Raw genomic sequence first — 26,450 nt, 5'->3', positions numbered from 1 at the left:
ATAGGCATTGGAAATGATAAAAGAACATGAAATCTGACGCTATAGGAGTTTTCACGAATGCTAGAAACACATTTAAATACCCACGATCATGATGAGTTTGTGAGTGAAGTTTAATAGTTCTGAGTGCTATGACGACTGGAAGAACGATGACGAAGTTTGTTATGACGGAACAACGAAAGTCGTCAGACTTCTTGAAGTTCAGGCGACTTACAAGCTCCAAAGAAGTGCCTCCGAACCATCAAGCAACAAAGCTCCGTCAGCGAAGTTGCCTTGACTGAACCGGAGGCTCTCAACCGGACGTTTCGAGAACCTGAAGAGATGCTTGGCAGCACGGATGAACAATATGCAAAGGGTGGCTTGCAGTTACTGGACACAGGCTACCGTGGCTGAGCGGTAGATCGATATAAGAACTTGATTCCAGTCGATTTTGATAGCCAGGCAAATGAGCATCCCTCGAAGGTCGGGACGAAGCAACGTTGTGCGCTGTGTTCTTGCCACGAGAGTGTCACACTACAACATTAACGTACCAGACCGCAAACCTCTGGTTGTTGTCTGCGGCGCAGTCAAATCCGGAATACTCCAGTTCTGGTGACCAGCACTGAAAGTAGAAGATTGAAGTTTAGCTTTCACGGCCTCGATAGTTGTTTTGTACAAGTTGATCAGCTTTCTGGTGCAGTTCAGCTCCCTGATTCCCCTTTACGTGGGTGGAGAAGATGTCGCATGGGAGTAAGTGGTGGTTTGCTTGGTTGCTTCGAATCTCATGGGTTTGAGAAGAGCTAAATAGTTGACGCCTCTCACATAGCATCTCGGCCAGTTTAGAGTTCATTTTCAAACACAATTCAAGACATGGCCTAGAGATCAAGAGCTTTCCTGACACGTCTGGCCACTGGCTTCAGATCATCGCTACTCTAAATGCAGACAAAGAAGTGGCATTGACATGTCTATTCTAGAACATCGGTACCTCAACTTCAATATCACAATTTCAAACAGCTTGAACACCGCGTGCATAGACACGATCTCAACGAAAGCACCAATCTTTACCTGGTAACATGGGGCAAGCTGATCAGTTGTATACACCAACATCTTTGATCCCGACTTGTGGCTAGAGTAAAAGTAGCTATAAATCAGACATTCAATAGCCTCTTTCACTTTCTGCACCCGATGTTGGATTGTGGAACATTCGCAACCGGGTTTGATGCTACGGGATATCCTTCTTCAAGCATACCAGACAAACAACCCGATGAGCCTCATCGACTAGTGTATGAAAGCGCGAGGAGAGCAATCAGGGTTCTTGTTTCTGGTCCCGTCTTTCGTGGTTTACGTATTCTGGCATTAGTAGAGGATCAAGATGAGAGACCAAGCTTTCCGATTCACGGGGAAATGTCATCATTGTGTATGCCATCGGTGCCGCCCACCTTCATTCCGGCACCCCCAACGGATCGTTCTGGTGCGAACGCGGGAACCTGGTCAGAAAGATGACCCAACAAAGTCCAGAGGGTTCGTTCTCGATATTTTGTTGGATTTCTCTGTTTGTTCGTATCTCTGCTCTGTTGTCTAGGCTCGCTGGTGTATTCTGGCGTAATCCTAGAGCGTAGTAGACTGTAGGACGGGCTGCTACGTCGTAGAGGTAGCATAGTCTCGCTGCTTGGACCTGGTGAAAGACGCATTTTTGTGCAAAGTGGCCTTTCTGCAACAAGACATGGACAAATGTCATTGTTTCGCGATGGAAAAAGCAGTAGAAACTAGCCGAATAATGTGATTTATAGCTGTCTCTTGTAATTTCAAAACAAATGTCGAGGCGCTTCCGGTAGCTTTCGACTGTCTTTGTTTGCATGGCATGCAACTCTTTCATGAACCGACATCTGACTCCATCTTCCAAATACAAATACCTTAGCTCTCAAGATGGAATGCCGTCGACGAACGCCCAATAAGCTGAGAATTGGTGTCGGAGGGTTCGAAAGGGAAGCACTACCACTCGAGTACTGTTTGAGAACGAGCCTGATACAACCTGAGAGTCTACAACAAACCCTCTCTCCCATCGCCAAGCTTCCATCATCTATATCCCTCGTGTTTTCGTGTCCACATACACCGGAAACGTTCTGCGAATTTATTAGGGAAGTCATCATACACTAAAATCTATTGAGTACCTCACGAGGCGCACTCAACCCTTTGTGGTGGATGGTCTTCTGCGGAAAGGATAGAGCAAGAGCTATATTGTCCTGGAGAACTAGTTGTTGTGTAGCTCGTCTGATATATACAACAATCATATCACCTTCGCGTCACTCTTGACCCTGGACTCAGAGACGACGTGGAAACACACATCTGGCATAAACCACATGTGATATAAATATAACTTGAGATATGCGCAGACACAAAGAATCAGGGGCAAAATCAGGGTTTGCAACCACAGTTCCAATAGGAGGCGAAGAGCGGCCCCAGCCCCAACACGTCAGTTGCTCATGCGATCACACATTCCCTTAAGACGAAAACATTCCCTTAAGACGAAATTTCTGTAGCACACCATCAGCCATTCCGGTTCCAAGGCCCGTCATTTCAATCTTCTCTCGGGTATTCTAGCCTATATACAAATGAGGCACTGCAACTCTCAAGGCCTGCCTGATTTGCGGACCAAGCGGGATATCCTTCGTCAAGCATACATCAGCTAAGCGGTCCGATCGGTCCCGTCGATTGCGGGGTTGAACGCGCGGGGGCAGTATAAACTGCAGACTTCTGGTTCCGATGTTGTCTTTCACTGTCCACGTATTCGGTCTCTCATCAAGTACCGGCGGGTAGGTTCTCAAAGTCCGCAGCTTGCCCATCTCAACAGCCGCTGGGACGCGTCGGACGACCTTGACATACCTTAGCCTTACGGGACAACAATCTCATCATTGAAACATCCTTAAATATGGCTCATAGATCCCAAAGCACCTTCATTTGATCCATCTCTCTCACAGCCCCTGGGAGCCAGCGAGCTTAACGAACCGCATCTAGTCCCTGCTTCAATCCTAGCCTCCTTGAGTCGTGAGTTAAAAGGCATCAAGGTGGCGGCATATGAAACGTACTGGACATAATGCGGCGGGCTGAAATCAACAACTTCTTTATTTATTGGATGAGGAAGCAAGCCGATGCACTACTTCATCTTGTATGCTGCCACGTCAGGACTCTTTGCTATCGAAGAGTCTCTAGCCGACCTCATCCTTGTTTGCCTGATATACCTCTGCTGATTCTTCACAGTCAGAAAGAAGGAATGCCGGCGTCTCAAGTCGGAGACTTACAGGGGAAATTCACCTCTCTTGTTCATACCCAACGTTGTCGTGTTTCCGTTATTAACGACGTCGATTTCCTGTCCAGTCCATTTGTCCTCTTGCTGCGACGCTCTGTAATGAGCAATGTTCCATTAAAATACTCTGTTATACAGGCTTGAGGTCCAACTCCGAAGTGGATGTGTCTTTAATCCTGTTAAACATAAGTATCTCGTGCCATGTCATAAGCTAATCGGCCTCCGCCAAGCCGAATGGCGTCTGGAGAGAGGGAAAGTTTTCGATATACACAACGCCAGCCTTGGTGAGATCAAGAAGACCCCGCTTCCAACACGACATTGATGTCCTATGCTTGTTCCACGATCACTGTCGTTGTTGGTCGCCATAGTCTGAGTATTCTCGCACTTTCTTGTCGTCGTTTGCAATCATACGCCTCCCCAACCGTCAGCATGTGACGCACATTGATACGTACGCCAATCTCAAGAAATCACAGTTGAAGAGAAGTAGAATTACGGACATAGAGCTGTCCCATTTGCGTGGTGCTTTCATGTTCGGGGTCTTCGGTTTTCCATTCCCTCTTGTACTCGGTCCCGGAACTTCGCTGCTCGTCTCGAAGACATCCATTGGATATAAAACTGATGTCGCGCTATTTCTCCACACTGTAAGCAATGCAAAGGAGCTCTACGAGATATTCACCGACACAACTGCGAGGCCGAACCTGTAATCGTGATAACAGCATACCTTGACGAAAGGCTCCAGTGAATATGTCAAACCGTGAAACGCCGCATGTCCTTCTAGAGTCCCGTCCTTCATCCTCCCTCATTCTCCCTCATTCCTGATCGAGTATTCCTACCGCAGTTCAAACGGGATTTCCTGCTTGTGTCCTGTCAGTAGCTAAAAGCACTTTGAACTTGCCGAGGCTATTAGTTTCAGAATAGTCAGTCGACCTGACCTAAAGTGATGCAGATCTTGAACTGCTGCAGAGTCATCAGCTCGACACGAGATCCGCCCCTTTAAATTCTACTCAGACGTCTACGACAGCAACGTGTTTCCAAGCTGATGGGTCACAAATTTCTTCAGAATTTCACCATTAGAGGCATGTCTGGACAAAAGGGTATAAAATCATGAGTAGCTCATATCTTCACGGGACCGAGGCCGCAATGACGTTGCTGGTTTGAAGATCCATCTGACCACTTCGTGAAGAGTCATTTCAGATGGGCAGTATATTCCCAAACTTCTCCTCTTGAAAATACAACTTTCCTGGCTTCCTGGGAGTATTTTCACAATTTTGGCAGGCATGTATATGTCTCGGCCAGGGACCGAGACCGACAGCGTGTTGCTCATACACACAGCATCGTCTTTCACAGACATCTGACAACTTATCATCGTTGGCACTGTTGCTTGTGAGCGAACTGCTGAGGCTCATGGCGATTCCAACTATCCCGACACGTCAATCACTCACACAGATGAGCGGCGTGTCTGAAATTGACCTCCTGCAATACAAGTACACGCTGTGCCAAATACACGGCAGAATGAGCTACCAAGACTATCCTACGAGACTGATGACCACTGCTCCCACCCAAAGCTAGTTCCAATCATGACTTCTCAAACAAGTCCAACAATATCTTCTCATCTATCAGTTCTACCATATAACCATGCCATCTCTCGCCTACTGTTTCACCCTGGCAGAGAGCAATCTGGAATACCCTTCAAAGGGCAGGATCTATGCGAAAGCAATCAAGACACACACAGTTATAGCCCTGCTCAGAGATCAATCCCCGTCTTGATCAATTCTTTCCCCTAGTACTCACCACTCACTAAACCTTTGCTCATTCGCCACGAATACACACCCGACGCGAGAGCCCCGAAAAGCCGATTCCCGAAGACTAGAACACATACAACTCAACTCTCTTATTATAGGAAGATGCATTTGAAAGGGGTCTCAAGGTGTTCACAATCTGTATACGAACGCGACGCTGACCGGGCTAATTGAAGAGCGGCTATCCCAAACGCCAAACACGTCTTATTTATAGACGAGCAGATCATGCGAGCGCCCCTTTCGACAAGTTCTCGATCAGCAATCCCCGAATACATAAAACGACGGGCTAACGCGCTGATGAATGAATTTCAAGCCAGGCAATTTACTTGCTCTTTTGGGCAATTGGTTTCAAGAACCGTACACCATCGCAGACGGCATCCCAGTCACCATATCTCAAAACAATGCGGCCAAAACTTTCCATCAGCACCCGACGCTCTGAAAACCCTCTCGTCCATCACCCCTCGTATATCCTGCCCCGTATTCATGAAGCAAGATCCTCGCGACAGTCAGTCACACGTTCACCTTGGCAGTAAATCATCGCCATAATCCCTCTCGCACCAAACTGTAGAAGTAAACCGCCCTCTATCTGTCCCGCATTGCCTGCTCCGTGGTTCCCTGAAAGAAAGGGAGCAACAGCACACATTTATACAGCCATCTCACCCTATCACAACATACAACCTCACCCCCTCAGCCGCCAGTTCTCAACACGATATAAAATCGAGCGCAGCACAGAAGAAGGCCAAAAGAAGCCAAAACAATACGAGGTCCTGGTCTGGTCCCGACAAGGAAATGAAAAAGATTGTTCGTCTACCACTTGCTCCCAGCCAGACCTGCATTTCATACATCATAGCATCTCAAAACATACCGAACCGCCATCGTCCCCCGCCGTCTTCCCCTCCCAACTATTCAGCACCATACTCGCACCCGGACAGGGCAGAAATGCATCCCGCACTCTTCCCACATCCTTCCCAGCAGACCGAAAGGCCATTCAGTCTTAAAGCCTACATTTCCTCGTAGGGGAAACTATTCCCGAACTCCAATGCCATTTGCAGTTCCTCAAAAGCCTAGCGACCAAGAAACACAGCCTTGATATACCTGGAGATCTCAAAGTCCACGGTCCTCAGGGGCCCCCACGCACCAAATCCCCAACCCCAGGGGCCAACGCCCGAGCGCACGCGCACCTCAGCAAGCCCCATTCGCAGAGCTACATAGTCATCTTTTTCGCCCGCACTTTCATGAATCCGATATGGTGTAGTGGCCAACATGATGCCCTCTCATCCAAGTGAGAGGTTAGGCATAGCCCCGAGTTCGATTCTCGGTTTCGGAAAATTTGTTTTTGCATTCTTGGCCCATCTGGTTCCAACCGGCACCTCTATCCTCTTTGCACATTCATCCTTCAATCACATTTTGCTCGCTTCTCATCGCCTTTTGCAAATACTAATCGACATGTCAAAGATACCCAGATCTTCATTCCCGCACCCACAACAACCACACAAAAACACGCAAAACATTCCGATCGTCCCGCACTTCCATTGCGATGCTCCCGGGCCACGTGACACGCACACGCGGCAGCGCCGACTTACCCGTACGCTGACGACGTGCCCCCTAGTCTGCCTGCGCCTCTCGTCCCGCACGAGTAATGACGTGCAAAGACATTCCACAAAGGGGCATTTCACATGGATCATCACAAGCAGTTGCATGTTCAATAGTGGCTCAGGTAGAGAAAAAAGTGTAATGGATGGAGTATCTCATCTCTATTCAGTAGACACATAGGTAAAGGCGTAATGTGCAGACGTACACCTCTACGCATCATTCAAATAATTTCCTCCCTGGCAAGTAAAATCTTCAAAATATCCACGACGCCAGTGCCTTGTCCGTAAGAGTCCTGTCCATCCAAAGTCGTCCCTCGGTCTGGTCCCGTAGGCTTGTTCCAACCGGGTCGTCTACAAAAAAGGTAGATACGAGAAAGAAACGTGGGAAGTCATCCCTGATATATGAGCAAATGAAATAGTGTTAAGTAAATCGTGATCAGGGCCGACGCCCGTTCATATGGCTTTTGTAGTTTTTTGAGTTATTTAGTTGTCCTTGGTGGCGTGTTCATCGCCAAAGGGACTGCGACCCCGCTCGTACGAGCTTGTCCTTGCTGACCGTCTGTCGGGGCCTGCGGCAGCCCGCCTTGTCGCCTCCTCAATGACTGCACTGAGGCTGTGGTTGCTGCGGGCGGACTTGGGTTGCTCAGGGGGGTCGGAGAAGGGGCCCTCGGCTCCTGTCGGGCTCTCCACCTCCTCGATAACTGTCACGGCAGTTGAGTCGCGACCGGCGGAGGTCGGTGGTGGAGGAGTGCCAGGCACAGACAGGTCTGATGATGATGCCTTGGAGCCGACGCTGACTTGCTTGGGCCCGTTGCCGCTTCCGACGCGGACAACCTGTACTCTCTGGACGGGGGCTGCGGCCGCGGTGGTTGCGTTGTTCAGGAAGGTAGATCCGACGCTGAAGGTGCTGTCACGGCTTCTGGGGCGGCCGTTGTACTTTTCGTAGTCGACGCTAGGAACAGGAGGAGTGCTGCTGCCGCTCGTGCCCACACCCAAAGACTTGACACTGACTACAGCAGCCTTGGCGCGCATGCCTGTCTGAGCGGGTGCCACGACAACAGCGTTCTTGCCGTAGATGGTCGACGCAATACTGGGAGCGATGCTGGAACGGGGAGCGTACGAGGTCCTCGCAACGGAGGTTCGGTCAGAGTAGCCGGAGATGCCAGAGTAGGTAGAGTCGCGCAGTTCGCCGGGGACGAAGAAGTGAGGCTCCTCGTGGAAGGATGGGCTGCTGGCGGCGGAGTTCGATGCGTGCATCGGGATAGGTGGCACGGGAGGGACGAGGAGAGTCGGAGAAGTGGGCGTCGCTCGGTTCGTAACGCCGGGAATGTAGGCGATTTGGATTATGTTGGAAGCTCGAGTCAGTACTGTGGACGCAATCGAGTGGACGGTGTGTGTTGAGTCGCGGTTGGTTGCGCGAGGCGGCTCGAGCTTCTCGTTGATGGTCTTCTCGTGGACGTCCTCGATGTACGATTCTTGGATAATGGACTGGCGCTTAGTCTTGATGAAGAACCTCCATACCAGGTAGGTGGCAATTGCGATGAATGCTAAGCCACCGATGACACCGCCGACGATGGCGCCTGTGTTCGGGCCGCTGCTTGACTTTGTCGTTGTGCTGCTGTCGTCCTTGACGCAGATTGCCTGGGCACACTGGCTACATGTCGGAATGGTGAATGAGCAATACTCGTCGCTTTTGCAGTTGGTAGGGCAGGAAGGGGCCTTGTCCTCGCACTTGAGGCAGCCGTTCTGTCTAGGAAGGATGACTGCGGCGGACTGTTAGCAAGGCCTGATGGCATTGGACTGTTCAATAACATACCAGCGTGGAGCTCCTCGAGCGACCGAAGGTGAAGGTTTGGGTCGAATTGAGCCATGATGGTTGTCGATCTGGCTGATGGGTGAATGGGAGGGAAGAGGTGGTCGACAACGCTGATCTAGCGATGTCGATCTGCAAGGCGAGGCCGTTGGATGTAAATGTGTCGATCACTTGTCGGGGTTGGTGACACAGACGAATCGAAGGGACCGCAAGTCGGTACCGAAAACAAAAGGCGAATTTCGGAGGGAAATGTGACAGATATATGGGCTAATGGAAAGAAATAAACGTCGGCTTGGGTGAGACACTCGTAGGTGATCGGATTGCACGTTGAGGAATGGATTGCGCAGGAGGGCTGGCGTAATCGTGGTTGGTGCGTGGTCCAGACTGGAATGGACGGGCGGATCTGCGAGGTATTCGGGGAATAGAGCGGCCGACGATTGAGAGGAAGAGAGCGAGAGAGGAAGACGTTTGGATGAGCGAGAGTAGGTAGTTGGATAACGAGAGGACTGGGAGACTAGCTCGACATTTGAGGTGGTTGTGGTAAAGGGCGCCTAGGCGATGGAAGTGAAAGACATCAACGGCGGTTGTTGGTTGTCGGCCGAAAGTCGAGAACGAGGACGACGACTGCGAACCGGGGGGCGTGAATCTCCTTTTGTCGTCGGTCGGAAATCGTACGTATTGGGGACTCGGCGGGCGGCGGCTGAGGTGGTTGAAGATTGAGAGCGGAACCAGAACCGAAGCCAGAAAAACCTGGAGATGTTGGGTGGAGGAACGAAAGGTTGATGAAAGAAACGAAAGTGAGCAGACCAAGAGAGGCAGAGCGTAAGCGTCGCTGGGCTGGCTGGACTGGACTGGGAAGGGTGTTGGATGGCACGGTGGGCTGGCTGGGCCTGGGGGGGAAATGGGTGGAGTGGATGGATGGGTGGACGGATCGGAGGGGGGCGAAGCAAGCGAGAGAATGAGAGACGAACGGGGGGTGGGAGCTCGGTCAGCGAGTGACCTGAGAGTGTGTGTGTGTTTCCCGCGAGACTCAGGTCAGTGTTCAGCAGAAGAGACGGGAGTGTGTGTGCAGGTGCAGGTGCAGGTGCATGGCAGTCAGGACGGTGGTGGTGGTGGTGGTCCAGTCCAGGGCAGGTTGGTCAGGACGGGACTCAGGACAGGACAGGACCAAGGCCAGAGCCAGAGTGGATGGAGGGTGCGGGTGCAGGTGGTGGGTGGGTGTTGGGTGGTGCGGCGTTCGTAGGGTGGTGCGGGCTGGCGGAGCGAGAGCTGAAAGGGGGAAGGAGGGCCTGCAGAGGCTGCGAGTGCAAAGGGCGAAATCTGCGGGACACAGGCACGAGAGATTGGGCGCGCAGGGGTGAACCTGTTGGCGAAACGTGAGGGCAGGGGCGGCCAAGCGACCTGATTGGTGGCGCCTGCGAGGAGACCTCAGTGTGTGGAGTGGATCCCTTGATTCCCCCGACACCCCTGGCCGCCTCTTCCACCTCTTCCACCTCTTCAATGAGGAGGGAAAGCCTGGACTTGGACGGTGGCCCTGGACGCTTTCCTTCCGTCTGCTGGACTGTGCATACTAAGTAACCTTCTCACCCATGGAATGCATCAAATGCCCAGAAAGTAAGCCATATTGCAGCCTGCATATTGCCCGCAGCCTCTACCGGCTTCATCGCTGCAAAACCCGCGCTGACCTGCCAGTTTGTACGCTCGTGGCTTCTCCAGGTGGACATTTGGCGCGCCATTTCATGATCTCGCGTGCCGACTCCCCAGGGTCTCCAATCATCTGCGTTGCGGGAATTGAGCACTCTCCACCTCCCGGCACTCACTCTTACGAACACAAACCTTCGCCACCTGACCCTTGAGAGAAGAGAGCATTTCTGTCATCAGTCTGGCTTGCACAAAAAAGAAGAAGAAAAATCCCATCAGTCATCATTTCAGTGTCGAATTTTGTCCCTGTCTCCCCGGCCGTCATCCTGTGTGATATGATTTCCCTCACTAAGGATGATGCATGGCCAGTGCATGTAAGCCGGTTTGCCCAATTGCAAATTGGACCAGACGTATTGAATGATTCACGGTAAGGTATGGTTACGGTCACGGTTCGGTAGTGACACACCTCCCTCCCTCTCGCCAGAGGCCGCATTGCCGTAATCAATGTTCCGTCCAATATTGATTTTAGAACTGCAAATGGCACGTCGCCCCGACTCACGGCCCGTTGCAACCAACCAGCACAGCGTAACCACATGGACAGACACACACACACACACACACACTCACATCTCAAGCACCAGCAAAGTCGGCGAATAGAGTTCGTGCGTCCCAACCTGACAACCGAACCGCCCGCCCGTCATCCGATACGAGGCACGGGAACCTTACACGGCAACCTCTGCCCAAACCGACCGGACGGACCCTCTCTTTTTTGCTTGGTCTACCGTCTTGACTCTTGGGCCGACTGACGATTTACGGCAACTCGGGGAAAAGAGGAAACACTTAAACCAAACGAGCCCCGTTTTCCAAGTTTCCAATGCCTCTGGAACCCAGACTTTACAACGTTTGGGAACCCTATAACATCTACGCGAGAAAACCCCCCCCCCCCCTTCCATCCCCATATTCTTCCCTCTTCGTCCTCCTCCTGCCACGGGGTTCGAGCCAAAGGAGCGAAAAAGGGACCGCGACCCCTCCTTGCACGTCGCATCGTCAAGGCTCAGAACGACACAAGCTCAAGAACTCCACGGGCGACGGATCCCACTTTCTCTTTTCGGACGCTTAAGAAAGGGCACCTACCCCTCTCGCAGTCTCAAATTCACACAAAGTCGACCCATCTCGACCATCTCACGCCAGAGAAGACGAGGAAACTGTAGATGCAACTCGAACTTCGCCTCAATTCTGGGGTCGGCCCCGATTCCAAAAGACACGAACTCAACTGAAACAAAGCTTGGGGCGCGCGCGCCGTGGCCATGATTGACGCTTCGTTTTGACAGCGGGAAAGGGAGCAGCAGCAACCACCTCGCAAACTGAATCGTAAACGCCCAAACCCAACGTCGGCCAGAAAACTGTCACGACTCAACATCGAATGAACACCCGTGCAAAGAACATAAAACATTTCACATCTCCTCCTTATCCACATCGACACGACCACAAAAAACACAATGCCCCGGTGTCAGGTCTCCCTGCCAAAAAAGCGAGATGCCCACCCATCTCACACATCGCTCCCTCCCAGGAGTCGCTTATCCTCCGTCGCCCGTGCTGACGATGCCGCTGTCTTTCAACCTTGACCTGTCTCTTTTTTCCCCTTCCGAATGAAGAGAGACAGACAGACAGAGCTCCCTCCCTCAGCCCATACTGTACCCATCCGCCATCACATCACCCCAAAACCCCCCGAAGCCAGCCTTGTCCAAAAAGCACCAAGGGGGATGGCGCCAAACTTCGTGACAGGACCACCCGCGCCGTCGCAGCCCGGCCCAGGGGCGTCATATCTCTCAACTCTCTCTCTGTCTCCCCTCGATCCTGAAATGCTAGCCCCGATACTCCGAAACGTAGACAAGACAGATCCCCCAATCTCCCAACCCGCCTGCCCTCAAAATCGCGAAACGGTCTAACAAGGCGGGCAAGTCATCTCACACGTGTAATTGTGGACAAAGTACATACACCAAAAAAGGATGATCTTAAGTGACTGTCTATCAATCCCATCAGAACGTTCTGGACCCCGCCGATCACATCGCAACGGGCAAACACATCACTGATTCAACCAGAACTCCCCGATCGCCCTTTTCCCCATCCACCCTCCCTTCAAACTTCCTCGCAGCTTATTAGTGCGCCAGGCCCCCTGCCAGCCTGCCAGCAGATCGAGCTAAGTAAGGATTTCAGGACTGGCAAAAAAAGCGAAAAGCCACTCTGTCTCTGTCTCGCTCGCTCTCTGTGATGTGGAGACCCGAAGTCTTGGGAAAAGCCATGGCAGATCACCAACACCAAAAAAGTACCTTACCTGTGGGAAACCTCCACCGGCCGCTCTCCCGCCTTTCCTGCACGCCCGCCGCGCGCGCGCTCATGCCGCCGCACAGTCCCTCCTCCGCGGCGCCAGTCAGGCACAGGAGCGCCACCCTAACGCCCGAAGCAGCTTAAACAGGAGCCTCTGGCACCTTCACCACGCGGCGTGGCGTGCATAGAGGTCCGCCGGAAAACTTAAACGTCAAAGATGCCCGTGGCGTCTTGCATCTTTCGCGCTTGCCGGCCGGCTGGGACGGCGTGGTTCTCTATTCTATTTGTGATATTACAGAAGCCGAGGCAAGGAGAGTGAGAGAGTTAGAGGGGGAGAATTCTTTTGATGACGGTAGGACAAGACAGGCGTCTCCCGTCATGTCCATTTCGGATTTGGTATCAAGCTGCCAAGGCGGGCCCCGTCATCTTCAGCCGTCACTGAGCATAAAGTTGATGGCTGGTCGCGTGAACTTCGGGAGTCCTCTTCCACAGTCCCCGGCCACGTTCTGCCAAACCTTCGCACAAACTGGTGGTCCCAAAAAGTAGAGTTTGCGGCAGCAAAAAAAGCCCGCTGCACAATGCCGCAGATCACAGCGCAATTAAGAATGGCTTGCTCCCGAATCTCATCTATCAGAAACGTCCTTGTCAACGTGGGGGGAGCCTGCCCTGCCTGGCCTGGCTGGGCCAGCTTTAGCCTTACTCTTCGCTCGTCCGCTCCACAGAAAAAAAGTGACGAGAAGGAAGACGGCAAGCAAACCACCACACAATCTCCAAGGCCGGTCCTGCAAACCCAGGGCACTAGCCAATCAAGAACATCCGTGATTGCTTCTTAAAAAGGGAAAAAGAAACAAGAGCAAGCAGCGCAGATACCCGGCCCACGCCTGCGCCTCTTCCCGCAACGGCAAAGACTGGCGTTCCCGGCACATCCTCGCTCTCCAGCCAATCAGTGCTCTGCTTCGCACTTCCCAGGCCAAACCTCCCGACCTGTCAACAACTGCATGAGGTAAGGTTTCTAGTTAGACCGGCAGACACGAGAGAAAACACATCTGCAGCTTCCCGTCCTAGGCGAAGAGCGGCTCGCTCGCTCGCGTGGGTTTGCTCTCACTCTTCCCGCAACATCCTCCCGAGAACGGAAGTCCAGACTCATGTATTCTTTGTCTGTTTCCTCCTGCCGTTATTTGGCGCCGAGAGCTGTTGAGTTGAAGTGGCTGAGCCACCACATGTGTGTGATGTGTGTTACCTCTGAAGAGCCGTGGTGTAGCTTCCCGTCAGAATGTCGCGTGTCCAACAATTGATACGCAACGTCCCGGACGGATTGACATGTGTGGAGTTCTAGACCCTTCCGTCACATTGCACATATCATACTTGCTTTTTCAGCCTGTTGTTGATGAGGCTTTAATCAAGAGACTATATTCTTTTGGTGCTAGAGCGACTACTTTTCCTGAAGTTGTATGCTCTGCTTTACTGTCGTCGTCACCGTCGTCGTTGTCTCCATCGTTATTGTTGTCCCTGCTGTTGTTGTCTCTACTCCCGTCGTGTTCGAACGAAGCATAAGTCTAAATCTATGAAATATACAGGATATAGCCGCTCAGACAAATCAATTAGTTTGTCTCTGAATTTGAACGCAGTGCATCTACCAAGACCTCCCCTCGAGATGATGGCTTTCTTTTCCCAAAATATCTTGAGATGAAGCAGGATAATCGAATCTCAGACAAACCAACTCTTCAGCATGTCCTTCTCACCCACCTCGTGTCCATATCCATCCGTCTCCCTGTGTCCCTCGCGTGCGTGTATCTAACCCATACCTCTTCCGTCCAACTCAACCTACAACCCAACGCCTACCTACCCGTAATCTCGATGAGAGACACTGAGAGAGAACAAAGGCGAAAAGCCCTAGTCCCCCTCCCCCTCGGCCGCTTCCCGGCGGCAGCTGAAATGCCGTTTCCAAAAAAGCAAGAAACACTATACTTGTCCTTGTGGAGGAGAACACCACGTGACGGCGTTACACGAACAAAGCCGGGACGATTCCACATCCGGCGGGAACACGAGGTTCCGGTGGCCAACTGAAAGAGAATTTTGCTTTGCCTCCCGCGCGCCAAAACTAACTTACGCCGTGGGCAAGAAAAAAAAAACAGCTGGGAGCTCGGCATCTCGTCTCAAAGAGAGACATGGACGTTGAGGGACTTCAGGTCTGCCAGCGTCGCAGGACGGTCCAAAGCTGCCAAGCCGGTTTAAGGCTTCCTGCCTTTTCGTGTGCCGGTTTCATCGTTGGACGACACGTGGGTTCGCGAGTTGATAGCCGTGTTGAGGTCGATGAAGTCGATGGTGGCGCGTGGATACTTCACGTGAGGTTCGGGACCTCGGGGGACCTCTTCCCATTAACGGCCGCGTATTCTCGGAGCTGCCCAACAAACGATTCGGGAGGATATCCCGAGTTTAGGAGCCGAGACACGGTGGGAATGTGGTCTCCGGGCCGAGGCCGGTGCTGACCGGCCCGTTGAGATTCAACGACGGGCGTCCTGGATGGCTGATGTCGATCGGAAGGCCGTGGATAAAGATGATGTTTGATCGAGATATCGGTCTCGCCGTCAACAGGAAGTTTGCTTAGATTTCTACCTTCTTGCCGTAAGTCGTCGACGAATGATCCATTTTCTCGTTCCCAGCGACGGCTCTTCTCAAACGGGTGTAATTGCAACTGTCTGCATACCAAACCCGAAGGTATCTCGCTCAGCCCTGCGGTGAAATCCAACTTCCTCATCTCGCTATCAATTCCATATCGCAGCCAAGCTTCATCCAACCCTGTCTTCCCCGCGTTCGTCTCCATACGGCGGCGGAACCCTCTCCAGGTCACATCTGATATCTGCCATCGTCAGATCGCAAGATCTCGCTCCAGATTACCCCAACATCTTCCTCCCCACTGAAGGCCCTCGAGAAATGGGATATCAAATCACTGTATATCTGCTTTATCACTCCATCTGCTTGGCCATCTATCACCCAATGCGCTGCAATAATCCGTTGCCAAAAGTAGCATCTTTACAACGTGGGCGGGGGTTTAATAGAGTTTTGAGTTGATAGACGAGAAAACAAGGGGTCTGCCCTGCAAAAACTCAAATCCGCCGACTCATGACTTTTTCTCGACGACTGAATGAACTGGGACCGTGAATTGAGTTTTTTTTCGGAAAGGAAGAAGACACCAGAGTACAAACACGGAGGGCCAGCAATTCCCGGTACGGTCGCATGACGTGGGAAAGTGGTCGTTGTCTGTCATTGAATAACTTCAATATATACAGCGTCGTCTTAGTAGGTTGGCAAGATATTCCAAATAGAATTATCCATCCTGAGCTTCTCGTCTGCGGCGTCACCTCTGAATATCACCGCAGATTATTTCGAAGCAATTTGCGTCGATTGCGCAGTTCGACGAGTACAGTGTCCGCAGCTTGGAGCGTAAGTCAGTCTCATTCTGCAAATATTCTCCAGCTCCTTGACATCCGCGGCGACGAGCCACTTGCCACATTCAGACATATTCGCACGCGTGTTCGCACCGAATGCGTGCGCAAAGCGGGAAGCCTCCCTTGATATTGCCCTTGTCTAAGAGGCAAAGTTGACGCCATCGCGAGCACGGCCGGCCTTGCGCCTACTCGGATCGATACAAGATGTGGCTAGACACGAGTCAGAGAGCTTTATTCAGCCTCAGGTGAGGTTCTCGCATCCAGCCTGGACGTAGCACGTGCCCCGAGCATACTTCCCGAAGGCCTTCGTCTGATCTTGCAACCGTGAACCCTCCCAATTCTGACACACAATAACCAGCCGCCCCCCAGACACGTCATTCCAAGGCTCGGCTTTGCCTCTTCAGCTTCGCCCATTGACTTCAATCGGGCTTTTCATGGTCCCCCCAATGCCGTGCCGGCCTCCTCCACATGCCGCACAAGGTGTCGCCTGGAAAGAATTTTGACGTCCTGCGAGCGCTCCTCGGCCCCTGAACCGATAACATCGGCAAAGTTCTGACTTGAGGTCATAGCATTGAGTTGCGGGAGGCCCCTTTTACCCCAGGCCGCCGATCACACTCGCGAGCACCATCCTCTCTGCAACAAAAATCCCGTAGAGTGGAGGTTTCAAACAAGTGAGAAAGACGGTGAGGAGAGCGTTGGGATCGTGCTAGGGCGGAGGATCGCGGAGTTGGCAGACTTCCACCAACCAACGCGACCGATTCCGAGGGCTCCAGCCACTTTGCTGCTGCGGCCTCGCCGACGAATTTTGAAAATCTTGCTCGGACGACCCCGCCGTTGGGAGCTCCGAGGCAGGTCCCCGTACGCGCGCGGGAGGAGGTTGAAGACGGAGCCGAGCGCCGGGAACCCACTTGGGAACACGTCGCGAACTGCGCCGCAGCAGCCAGCGGCAGAGGCTTAGAATTATTCTGGGCGTCCGAACACCGATAGATAGAATCTGACAGGAGCCGCAAGCGATGAACGCGGCATAGGGCTTCCTTCGACTATCGAGGTTGGAGGCCTTCGTCTTAAGTCTGTGGTCGGGAAGGTGACCGATGCTGGACCCGGGCCGCAGTTGAACGCTGGCAGTCCGAGTCAGCGCCCTCAACATCGGTTCTCAAGGACCCGGTATCCGCCCCTCCGGAGGTGGCATACTGGAGACAACAGACGCGGGCGGGTTGGCTGATAGGGCACGACTGACTGCAGAGCTGACGAGACCCAGTCTTCGGACTCATGTACATGCGTACAGTCAGCGCTTAGGCGGGTACATGACAGTACATGCAAGGACGGCGTTGGGGCTGGTGGCTTATGGCTGAAGATGAGCGCCGGAACTGGCCGCAACCGCGCGAAAGGCAAGCGAAAGGAAATGGCAAGCGTTTGCTGGCCTGGGGCGAACGTCTTTGTCTCGTCGTGAGATTGTTGCTAGCGCCAGTCAGGGTCTCGGTTTTTGCTGCCGTCTGCCGCCAGAATTACTATTGGACTCTGTTTGTGCTTGTGCTTTGCCATGGCGCCGCACGATTCGATGGGAGCAAGGCGAGGCGTGGGTGGATGCACCGCCTCAGCCCCAGTCGATCAGCCCCAGCCCAATTTTACTATTTTTGGGCCTTTTCTCCTGACGAATCGCAGCGGGCGGGACCCCGTATCCGTGAGGAGGGAAGGGAAAAGTTGGTCTTCGTACACTTGGACGAACGCGACATGCAGGTCATTGGTGACGACAGTGCCACTGCGAAGGCGAAGACGAAGGAGAGAAGACCGAGCAGATCATACGGCGAGTACGTATGCTCGCGACGTTTGCGAAAGAAAAGCTCGGATGGAATCCAGCGTTTTGTTGTTGCTGCTGCGACGCATTGTGCGGCGAATGGCAGCGAACGGGGTTGTCGTTGCCGCGGCGAGGGTCGCCAAAAGGAAGAGCTGGAAACAGAGGAGAAATGGCATTACGATGATGGACAGGTTTCGAGACATCGGGCTGAACAAATGGGGAATCTGGGCCGGGTGGTGGAAACAAGTTGCAAGACAGCCGGCAACGGGTTCCAGGCTGGAGTCCTGGACGACGTCGGACCACTGACGAGTGAGAAGTGAGATTTGCTTCTCCAGGCAGGATATTTCGACAAGCAACAGCCAGGCCGGACTGTAATAAGGTAATTTTGATGCTTGATGGGAGGGGGGAACCTCGTGCCTCCAAGTCGCGAGTCTTGCCAATGTTGATGCCGAGAGGGACTTGCATGAGTGGTAAGCTGGAAGTTGAGGCAGGTACTTTGCGGTGACTGCTGCCCTGAGGTGGATGACGGATCAGCTCCAGAAAGCCAAGTCTCTGGTTAGGGCGAGGGATGGCGTTTCAGAGTCTTCGTCGAAGCCGCACGATCCCGGAAAAAGAGCGGGGCGTTAGCAAGTACACGCGTCTCACTTAGATGCGGAGGGTCACACCCGCGGTCGTACTAACAGCTCAATGTCGTTTCTTAAATGCATCCCGTCTTATTCAGGGTCTGCCTCTCGTGCCTCTGCCTCGCTGCGCTCACCAATCTTGTCGCTCGTTCTGGCGCCATCCTTCCTGTCTGAAGTTGGGGGGTTTCGCTCAGGAACAAAGAGGCACAGCGGTTCCTTAGGAATGCTTGTCAGCCAGCGTGCAGACAGCCGGGTTCTGGCCATCCGTCAGCTTCCTGAAGGCTGAATGACCGGGGAGCTGCGGTTCTGCGGAAGATGGGTACCCCACGCTGTGTTGATGCCTGTCCATAGCGTGCTGAGTGCGAACGACCAAAAGATGAGATGGAGGGGAATTTCGAGGCTTTGAGAAGAAACAGACGTTTGCCGAAGCCGAACCGAACCAAGCTACCAGCAGCTGCGTATCCAGAGTTAAACCGCGGACTCCCGCAGCACCTGCGAGCCATGGTGGCCAATAATGGCCAATGGCAGCCAAGGATGATGGCTGATGCTCGTGGTGGCACGACGTATGCCGACGAAAGGGACGGCGTTCTTTTTAGCTTTGCTCTCTCCTTTTCCTCGCGGCATGGAGCGTGACACTTGTAACTCTCCACCTCCATCCGTGGCGATCGAGGACGAGCGCTGTCTGTAGTTGGTGTCGATGCTGCAGCTGGCTGCCTCGCCTTCTGTGTTCGCCGTTACATCCCCCCTAACCCCCTATCGCAGGGCATTGTGTGGGCGACTGGGCATTAATTGCCAGGTATTTGCCAGGTGTTTCTGGAGCAGATCCCATCCTCAAATGGACCGATTGAAGGTGCAAGACCAAGGGGTACGCGAGATGCAAGGGCCAAGGGAGCAGCGACCGGGGGTTTCGTCTGCGAGAGGCGTGACGTAGTTGGTCCTGGTTCCGGACCCGTTTTTATTTTTTTTCTCTGTGCTTGACTGCCGTGTCCTGGTATTTTGACTGGCTGGACTGGCCGACGGCTCGCGCAAAGAGCATATGCAAGTATGGTGTTCAGGAGGGCAGCCGAGGGGCAACCAGCAGCTTGCTTGTTTCTCTTTATTGTAGACAGTCGACGGCAGCTGGAGAAACGGCAGGAAATGCAGAAAAAGGGGACGACGGGGTTGGCAACGGTCCACGGCATTGGCTCCCCTGACAGCAACATGCTGGCAGCGTGGGTTGTGAGGATCTGAGGTGAAGGATGACGGCCGGCCAGGACCACCCGCTGGCCTGGGAACGAGCGAGCGACGTGTGCCAGCCTGTCCCAGGCAGTCCGTCTGGTGTCTGTCACTAATTAGGTAGGTAAGGTAGGCACTGACTTTTCTGCTGATGTCTGATTTCGGGTGTGTCTGTTGTCTGCAGGCAGTGCAGCACCGGGAAGGCTGGTCGGAAATCTTGGTCGGCTCGTGCTGTTTTCCAAGGCCAATGGACCCTGTCGATGATGTTCAGGTGCTCTCTGGTGTGCATCTTCGGGTGGTATTGGTGGTATTGTCTTGTTCATCGTGCATCAGCAGGGCCAGCGCGATGCCTGGTGCTGAGCAGCGCTAAGCCACAGCTTCCCCGGTTTGTGTTGACGTGAGGTGAGCGTCTACCGCACGACTAGTCGGTCTCCATCCGCAGGTGGGTGAGGTACTGCGGTACGACGGATGGGGCGGTGGACACCGGCTGAAGCGAGGTACCTCGACGAGGTTGCCAAGTATCTTTTCTGCGGGGAGGGGATGCACGAGTGACTTCTCCTATTCCATCTCATGTACCTGCGAAGAGGTACTGGGCAGTCGCGAAGATGGGAGGCAGTTGCCGGGACAGTACTCCAGTTTCCAGGAGCTGCTGCTCACCCTTCACCGTCACCGCGGTTTGGCCTGTTGCTTGCTGCTGCTCGCACACAGAGACAGAGGGCTACAAGAGAGAGCAAAAAAAAAGAAGTCCACGCTCAGCCCAGTCGGGCCAATCCCAATGCTATTCTGATCCATCATCCAAGCCATCCTCCACTGGACGCCGCTTCCACTCGCGCGCTCCCACTGGGCTGTCCACCTTCTTTGCTGCCCACCACAAAACTTCCAGTCCTGAGGTGTCCCTCCCATCCCATCAGCAACGCCGCCAGCCCGTGGGACCCTTTTTTAACCATTTGCTGCCCCGTCCTACATCACTATCTTCTCCCCTTCTACTCCTCTTGCCCCCCCAGCCCTTCCATCAATCTCATCCTTCTTTTACCCTTCGGTTCACCATTCGCTACCGGGGTTGTGGCTTTCACGGCCGCACATCTCCTACATAACCTACAGGGCCTTTGTGACCGCATACCCGTCACTCCTCAAAACTCCTGTTCCGTCCCCCATCCTACCTGGGTGTTTACTTCCTGCTTCCTGAAAAGGAACATTATCGACCCTTCCTAATTCGACCACCGCCAAAGGCGAAACTCCCTTTCCGCCTACCGCCAACATCACAAACAGCTCTCGCAGCTTCTGAGTTCACCCGCAGCAAACATGGCGTACCGCGGGGGGAACGGCGGGAACGATTATGATGCCCATGACGGCCACAACATGCAGGACCTTCCTGCTGGCTCTGGCAGAGTAAGCTTCACACTCCTCTCTGGCGCCTGCCCTCACCTTGAGTCCTTTCGCTAACATTCCTGCTCTCCAGTACCACATCCCTCCCCAAGACGAAGGTGTCGACGATGCCGGTCAGTCTCTTCTGAGAGACCCTCACGCCCCAGCTCCCTATGAGAGCCACCTGGGACCTGCCGAGACTCCTGGCCGCCCGGTTTCCGCATACTCTCTCACAGAATCATACGCTCCTGGCGCTGGCTCCCGGACACCAGTTCCTGGCGAAGCTGCCTTTTCTACTGGCTACCGCTCCGAGCTCGACTCCGACAATGGCGGCTTCGGATATGGCCGTCCCGCCTCGACTGTCGGCGATGTCGAGGACAGCTGGGTCCGCAGACAGCAGCCCGGTGGCCCCGGTGGTGGTCTGAAGCGTTACGCGACCCGTAAGATCAAGCTTACTCAGGGCTCCGTCCTGAGCATTGACTACCCCGTCCCCAGTGCCATCAAGAACGCTGTTCAGCCCAAGTACCGCGATGTCGAGGGCGGCAGCGATGAATTCCACAAGATGCGCTACACCGCCGCTACTTGCGATCCTAACGACTTCACCCTCAAGAATGGTTACGATCTGCGTCCCAGAATGTATAACCGACACACTGAGCTGCTCATTGCCGTCACATACTACAACGAAGACAAGGTCCTCTTATCGCGTACCCTCCACGGTGTCATGCAGAACATTCGCGACATCGTAAACCTCAAGAAGTCTACTTTCTGGAACAAGGGCGGTCCCGCCTGGCAGAAGATCGTCGTCGCCCTGGTTTTCGACGGTCTCGACAAGACTGACAAGAACGTGCTGGACGTCCTGGCCACCATTGGTGTCTACCAGGATGGTGTCGTGAAGAAGGATGTCGACGGCAAGGAGACGGTGGCCCACATCTTCGAGTACACCACCCAGCTGTCCGTCACCCCCAACCAACAGCTCATCCGCCCGGTTGACGATGGCCCATCAACTCTCCCGCCTGTTCAGTTCATTTTCTGTCTGAAGCAGAAGAATACCAAGAAGATCAACTCCCACAGATGGCTTTTCAACGCCTTCGGTCGCATCCTGAACCCCGAAGTCTGCATCCTCATCGACGCTGGTACCAAGCCCAGTCCCCGATCGCTGCTCGCTTTGTGGGAGGGATTCTACAACGACAAGGATCTCGGCGGTGCTTGCGGTGAGATCCACGCAATGTTAGGCAAGGTTCGTGCCGTTTTCCCTCGTTGTCGTTGTTTTTGTTGTTTTTGTTGTTTCCCTCGTTTCCCGCGTATTTGAAGTGTATATGAGGTATACTAACCACCGAGTGAAGGGCGGCAAGAAGCTGCTTAACCCCCTCGTGGCGGTCCAGAACTTCGAGTACAAGATCTCCAATATTCTGGACAAGCCCCTCGAGTCCTCCTTCGGATACGTCTCCGTGTTGCCCGGTGCTTTCTCCGCCTACCGCTTCCGTGCGATTATGGGTCGCCCGTTGGAGCAGTACTTCCATGGTGACCACACTCTTTCCAAGATCCTCGGAAAGAAGGGTATCGATGGAATGAACATTTTCAAGAAGAACATGTTCTTGGCTGAGGATCGTATTCTCTGCTTCGAACTGGTCGCCAAGGCTGGCCAGAAGTGGCATTTGTCCTACATCAAGGCTGCCAAGGGTGAGACTGATGTTCCCGAGGGTGCTCCCGAGTTCATCTCCCAGCGTCGTCGTTGGCTCAACGGTTCCTTCGCTGCCTCCCTCTACTCGCTCATGCACTTCGGTCGCATGTACAAGTCCGGCCACAACATCATCCGCATGTTCTTCTTCCACGTCCAACTCATCTACAACATCCTCCAGGTCATGTTCACATGGTTCAGTTTGGGTTCCTACTACCTGACTACGACGGTTATTATGGATCTCGTCGGCAACCCGGTCACTTCCGACGACGAGAGTCAGGTGCGCCACGGCTGGCCCTTTGGCGACACCGCGACACCCATCTTCAACGCCCTGCTCAAGTACCTCTACCTCGCCTTCGTTATCCTGCAGTTCATTCTCGCTCTGGGTAACAGACCAAAGGGTTCTAAGTACACGTACATTGCCTCGTTCATTGTCTTCGGTCTTATCCAGTCTTACATCCTGATTCTCTCGGCATACCTGGTCGTGCAAGCGTTCCAGAAGCCCATCAGCGAGCAGATCAGCTTGGACTCTGGCGCAGACTTTGTTGCTAGTTTCTTCGGAGGTACGAACGCTGCCGGTGTTATTCTTGTCGCCTTGGTTACTATCTACGGTCTTAACTTCATCGCATCCTTCATGTACCTCGACCCCTGGCACATGTTTACCTCGTTCCCTCACTACCTGGTGCTCATGTCGACCTACATCAACATTCTCATGGTCTACGCCTTCAACAACTGGCACGATGTGTCCTGGGGTACCAAGGGTTCAGACAAGGCCGAGGCGCTTCCTTCAGCCCAGGTCAGCAAGGGCGAGAAGGACGAAGCCGTTGTGGAGGAAATCGACAAGCCACAGGAGGATATTGACAGTCAGTTCGAATCGACTGTCAAGCGTGCTCTGGAGCCATTCAAGGAGGAAGAGGAAGTCGAGAAGCCCGATGTCGAGGACTCGTACAAGTCTTTCCGTACTGGTCTGGTCGTTTCTTGGCTCTTCTCCAACACCTTCCTGATCATCATCATCACGAGTGATAACTTCAACTCGTTCGGCATTGGCGTAAGTCCCCGTTTTATTCGGCGTCACACGGAATCTGAGCTAACTTTGCGCAGAAATCCGCGTCCGCACGTACTGCCTCCTACTTCAGCTTCTTGCTGTACTCCACCGCTGTGCTCTCCCTGGTCCGTTTCTTCGGTTTCCTGTGGTTCTTGGGCAAGACTGGTATCATGTGCTGCTTCTCCAGACGGTGATCGGCTCATGGTGCGGTGTTCAGGCGGGTTGCCGACGCTGCGGCGTCGTTGTATGGTTACCGGAGGGAAGACTGTACTCTTGCCATCTTTGGCCCATTTTCAGACATCCGTCGATGTTTGCATTCAGGGTATGTGTTTTTAGTAATAAAGGGCACGGGACTCGACAGATTCTTCATGAAATGGCCGAAAGGGTCAGTAAAAGTAGTATTTGAGTAGTAGCATTCCGGGCGTTTTTACATGACTCGACCATCCTATTCCACGAAATGAATATGATTTTATAAGAGAACACCTACTTCTACTGTGCTAGAGTGACTACTTTTCCTGTGTGCTCGCCGTCGTTGCTATTGTCGTCGTCATTACCGTTGTCGTCCGCTGTCGTCGTCTCTCTGTGACTTGAATTTGTCCTTGAACGAAGCAAAGTTTCAAACCGCTGGGTTTTGAGTACATACGAAATAAACCTACGCAGACATAAAAATATCAGGCGGTCTCTTATACAAGACCACATCTCTCGACTTTCTAATGGAACATTGACAGCATGACTGTGAAATGACTGAATTACACCGGATTGCCAGTCACCTGACTAGGTATTAGTTGTTGGTTGCAAGCGCTCAGATGAAGAAAGAACCTTGTTGGTTCCTTCCGTCAGCCAACAGGCGGCAAGACAAAGAAAGCGGGCCCGGTAGAACCCCGGTTAAAAGCAGCTGCCTATCTTATCGCGAAGTTAGGTGACCGCATTGACTGGTGCCCAGTTGGCCCGCCCAAGTTCTTCTGCTGTGGCAAGCCATATTCGCGACACCCTTACGGAAACAACCACTCTTTTGCTACGGAGAAATCCAGACCACGCGAATCTCTCTAGACGACTGAGAGCCTACTTAAGGTCTGCGATACTCGCGATTTTTCCGCCTGCCCGCGCTTTCATCCGACTGCCCCGCCTTCGGCTGCATCAGCATTACCCCCCCAAAAATCGGTCAAGATGTTGAAGATTTGGTCGATGGTCAGCTCGCCTTCAAAACCCTGCCGGACAAGCTCCATACTGACTGTTTCCTAGAAAAAAGAGCAGCAGAAGGCTGAAAATGCCGACGCTGCTGGCGGAAAGAAGAAGAAGGTGACGGCCGCCCAACTACGAGTGCAAAAGGGTCAGACTGTATCACGAACAAGCCGACGACATTCTCGCTAACACGGATGGCATATAGACCTGTCGGAACTTTCCCTCGGCTCTACGATGAAGACAGACTTTCCTGATCCCGACGACATCCTCCACTTCACGTTGACCATCGAGCCCGACGAGGGCATGTACCGCACCGGACGTTTTACTTTCAGTTTCGACATCAACCAAAATTTCCCCCACGAGCCGCCAAAGGTCCGCTGCAAGGAGAAGATCTACCACCCCAACATCGATCTCGAGGGCAAGGTCTGCCTGAACATTCTGCGCGAGGACTGGAAGCCGGTGCTGAACTTGAATGCCGTTATTGTCGGCCTACAGGTATGTCGGATCAGCCACGGCTGCCCCGGGTTGAACTCGTCGACTAACCGGTGCTCCTTTGCAGTTTCTTTTCCTCGAACCCAATGCCTCCGACCCGCTGAACAAGGAAGCTGCAGAGGACCTCAGACTGAACCGCGAAGGATTCAAGCGCAACGTTCGGACGGCGATGGGCGGTGGCACCGTCAAGGGAGTGAGCTACGACCGTGTGTTGAAATAGGACGGCCATCTGCAAATAGATTTTCGGCCTTCCTGGAAATAGGCCAGCCGGACTGAGTTCCTGGTCACCCAGGAACCGAGATATCGCGTTGATCACTCCAGCGGGGTATGGCGGGGTTCTAGGACGGACGGCATGCGCGCATTTGGGAGGTCGGTGGGCATCGCTATAGCATCATCGTCCGGCGTTCATGGATACAATATTACGGATATCAAGAAGGCGAACATTGGGCAAAGGCATCCTTTCAGTCTGGCTAGACAGGTTATTTGCGCAGATGGACTGAGAAGACCTGAGCAAGGCGCACGACGGGCGGGGGAGATGGAGACACTGATGCGAGCAGAGCAACGGTCACCAAGAGTTTGTGAAGCGGTTTTGAGAAACAGCCTAGAAGAATATCCGGAATGCAAAGAGCGTTGCTATGTTACGAGGGTAAACTCAACAGACCAATCACGGATGCGTGTGCCTTTCGTAAAGAAGCAATCAAGCAGAAGGAGTCACAGCTCTGTCGGAGCTTGCCTTCGAAAGAGGAGTCAAAGAAGGGCCGACGAAGCTAAACATAGGCCTCCGGCCGCGACCGCAGGCGTAGCTGGGGGCCGTAGCCGGCGATTTGGCTGTCGGTGAGGGGCCCGGAAACGGTCCATCGTGTGTGACTCTTCGCTGATGGTTGGGCTACGAGGTCGGCGGGGTGGGCTCGCTGGTCCACAGAACCCGCCTCGCCGGCAATAACGTTGATTGCTCCCCGAGGTCTTAGGTAAGGCCGCTGTCAAGTAGGAACTGCTTCAAGTCCAGACCAGGTAGAGGCTACCCCGACCTCGCAGCAAAGTCCCTGCTTTCTCCAAACGACGCCCAAGTCCCCAGTACCCGCCCTCCCACTTGACGGGCCCCTGCGGCACCGTACCGAACCCCGGACGCTTCAGAAGGCTTCCCCACCATGGA

The 26,450-nt window shown here is 53.4% G+C and overlaps 3 protein-coding genes and 1 non-coding gene across 4 annotated transcripts; 3 read left to right on the top strand and 1 right to left on the bottom strand.

The window, feature by feature from the left end:
• Positions 1 to 6,319: 6,319 nt before the first annotated feature.
• COL26b_003705 lies at positions 6,320 to 6,406 on the top strand. The gene has a single exon. It is a non-coding gene; the product is annotated as a tRNA-Glu (tRNA).
• A 748-nt stretch (positions 6,407 to 7,154) lies between these two features.
• On the bottom strand, positions 7,155 to 8,542 carry COL26b_003704 (uncharacterized protein; the record flags this gene model as incomplete). The annotated part of the gene is made up of 2 exons (XM_053176597.1): positions 7,155 to 8,434; positions 8,488 to 8,542. The coding sequence occupies 2 exons, from the start codon at positions 8,540 to 8,542 to the stop codon at positions 7,155 to 7,157; spliced, it is 1,335 nt and encodes a 444-aa protein (XP_053039456.1).
• Positions 8,543 to 20,837: 12,295 nt separating this feature from the next.
• On the top strand, positions 20,838 to 23,817 carry CHS1 (Chitin synthase, class 1; the record flags this gene model as incomplete). Its single annotated transcript, XM_053176596.1, has 4 exons — positions 20,838 to 20,924; positions 20,995 to 22,137; positions 22,244 to 23,626; positions 23,680 to 23,817. 4 exons carry the CDS (start codon positions 20,838 to 20,840, stop codon positions 23,815 to 23,817), a joined length of 2,751 nt encoding a protein of 916 aa, XP_053039455.1.
• A 973-nt stretch (positions 23,818 to 24,790) lies between these two features.
• UBC12 (NEDD8-conjugating protein ubc12) lies at positions 24,791 to 25,517 on the top strand (the record flags this gene model as incomplete). The annotated part of the gene is made up of 4 exons (XM_053176595.1): positions 24,791 to 24,811; positions 24,866 to 24,953; positions 25,011 to 25,300; positions 25,365 to 25,517. The coding sequence occupies 4 exons, from the start codon at positions 24,791 to 24,793 to the stop codon at positions 25,515 to 25,517; spliced, it is 552 nt and encodes a 183-aa protein (XP_053039454.1).
• Positions 25,518 to 26,450: the final 933 nt, after the last annotated feature.

This window comes from Colletotrichum chrysophilum, assembly GCF_026319265.1.
Source record: "Colletotrichum chrysophilum strain AFK26 chromosome Unknown scaffold_21, whole genome shotgun sequence".
Taxonomy (NCBI): Eukaryota; Fungi; Ascomycota; class Sordariomycetes; order Glomerellales; family Glomerellaceae; genus Colletotrichum; species Colletotrichum chrysophilum.
The sequence above is the reverse complement of the archived record's forward strand: the minus strand, read 5'-3'. Positions and strand labels throughout refer to the sequence as shown.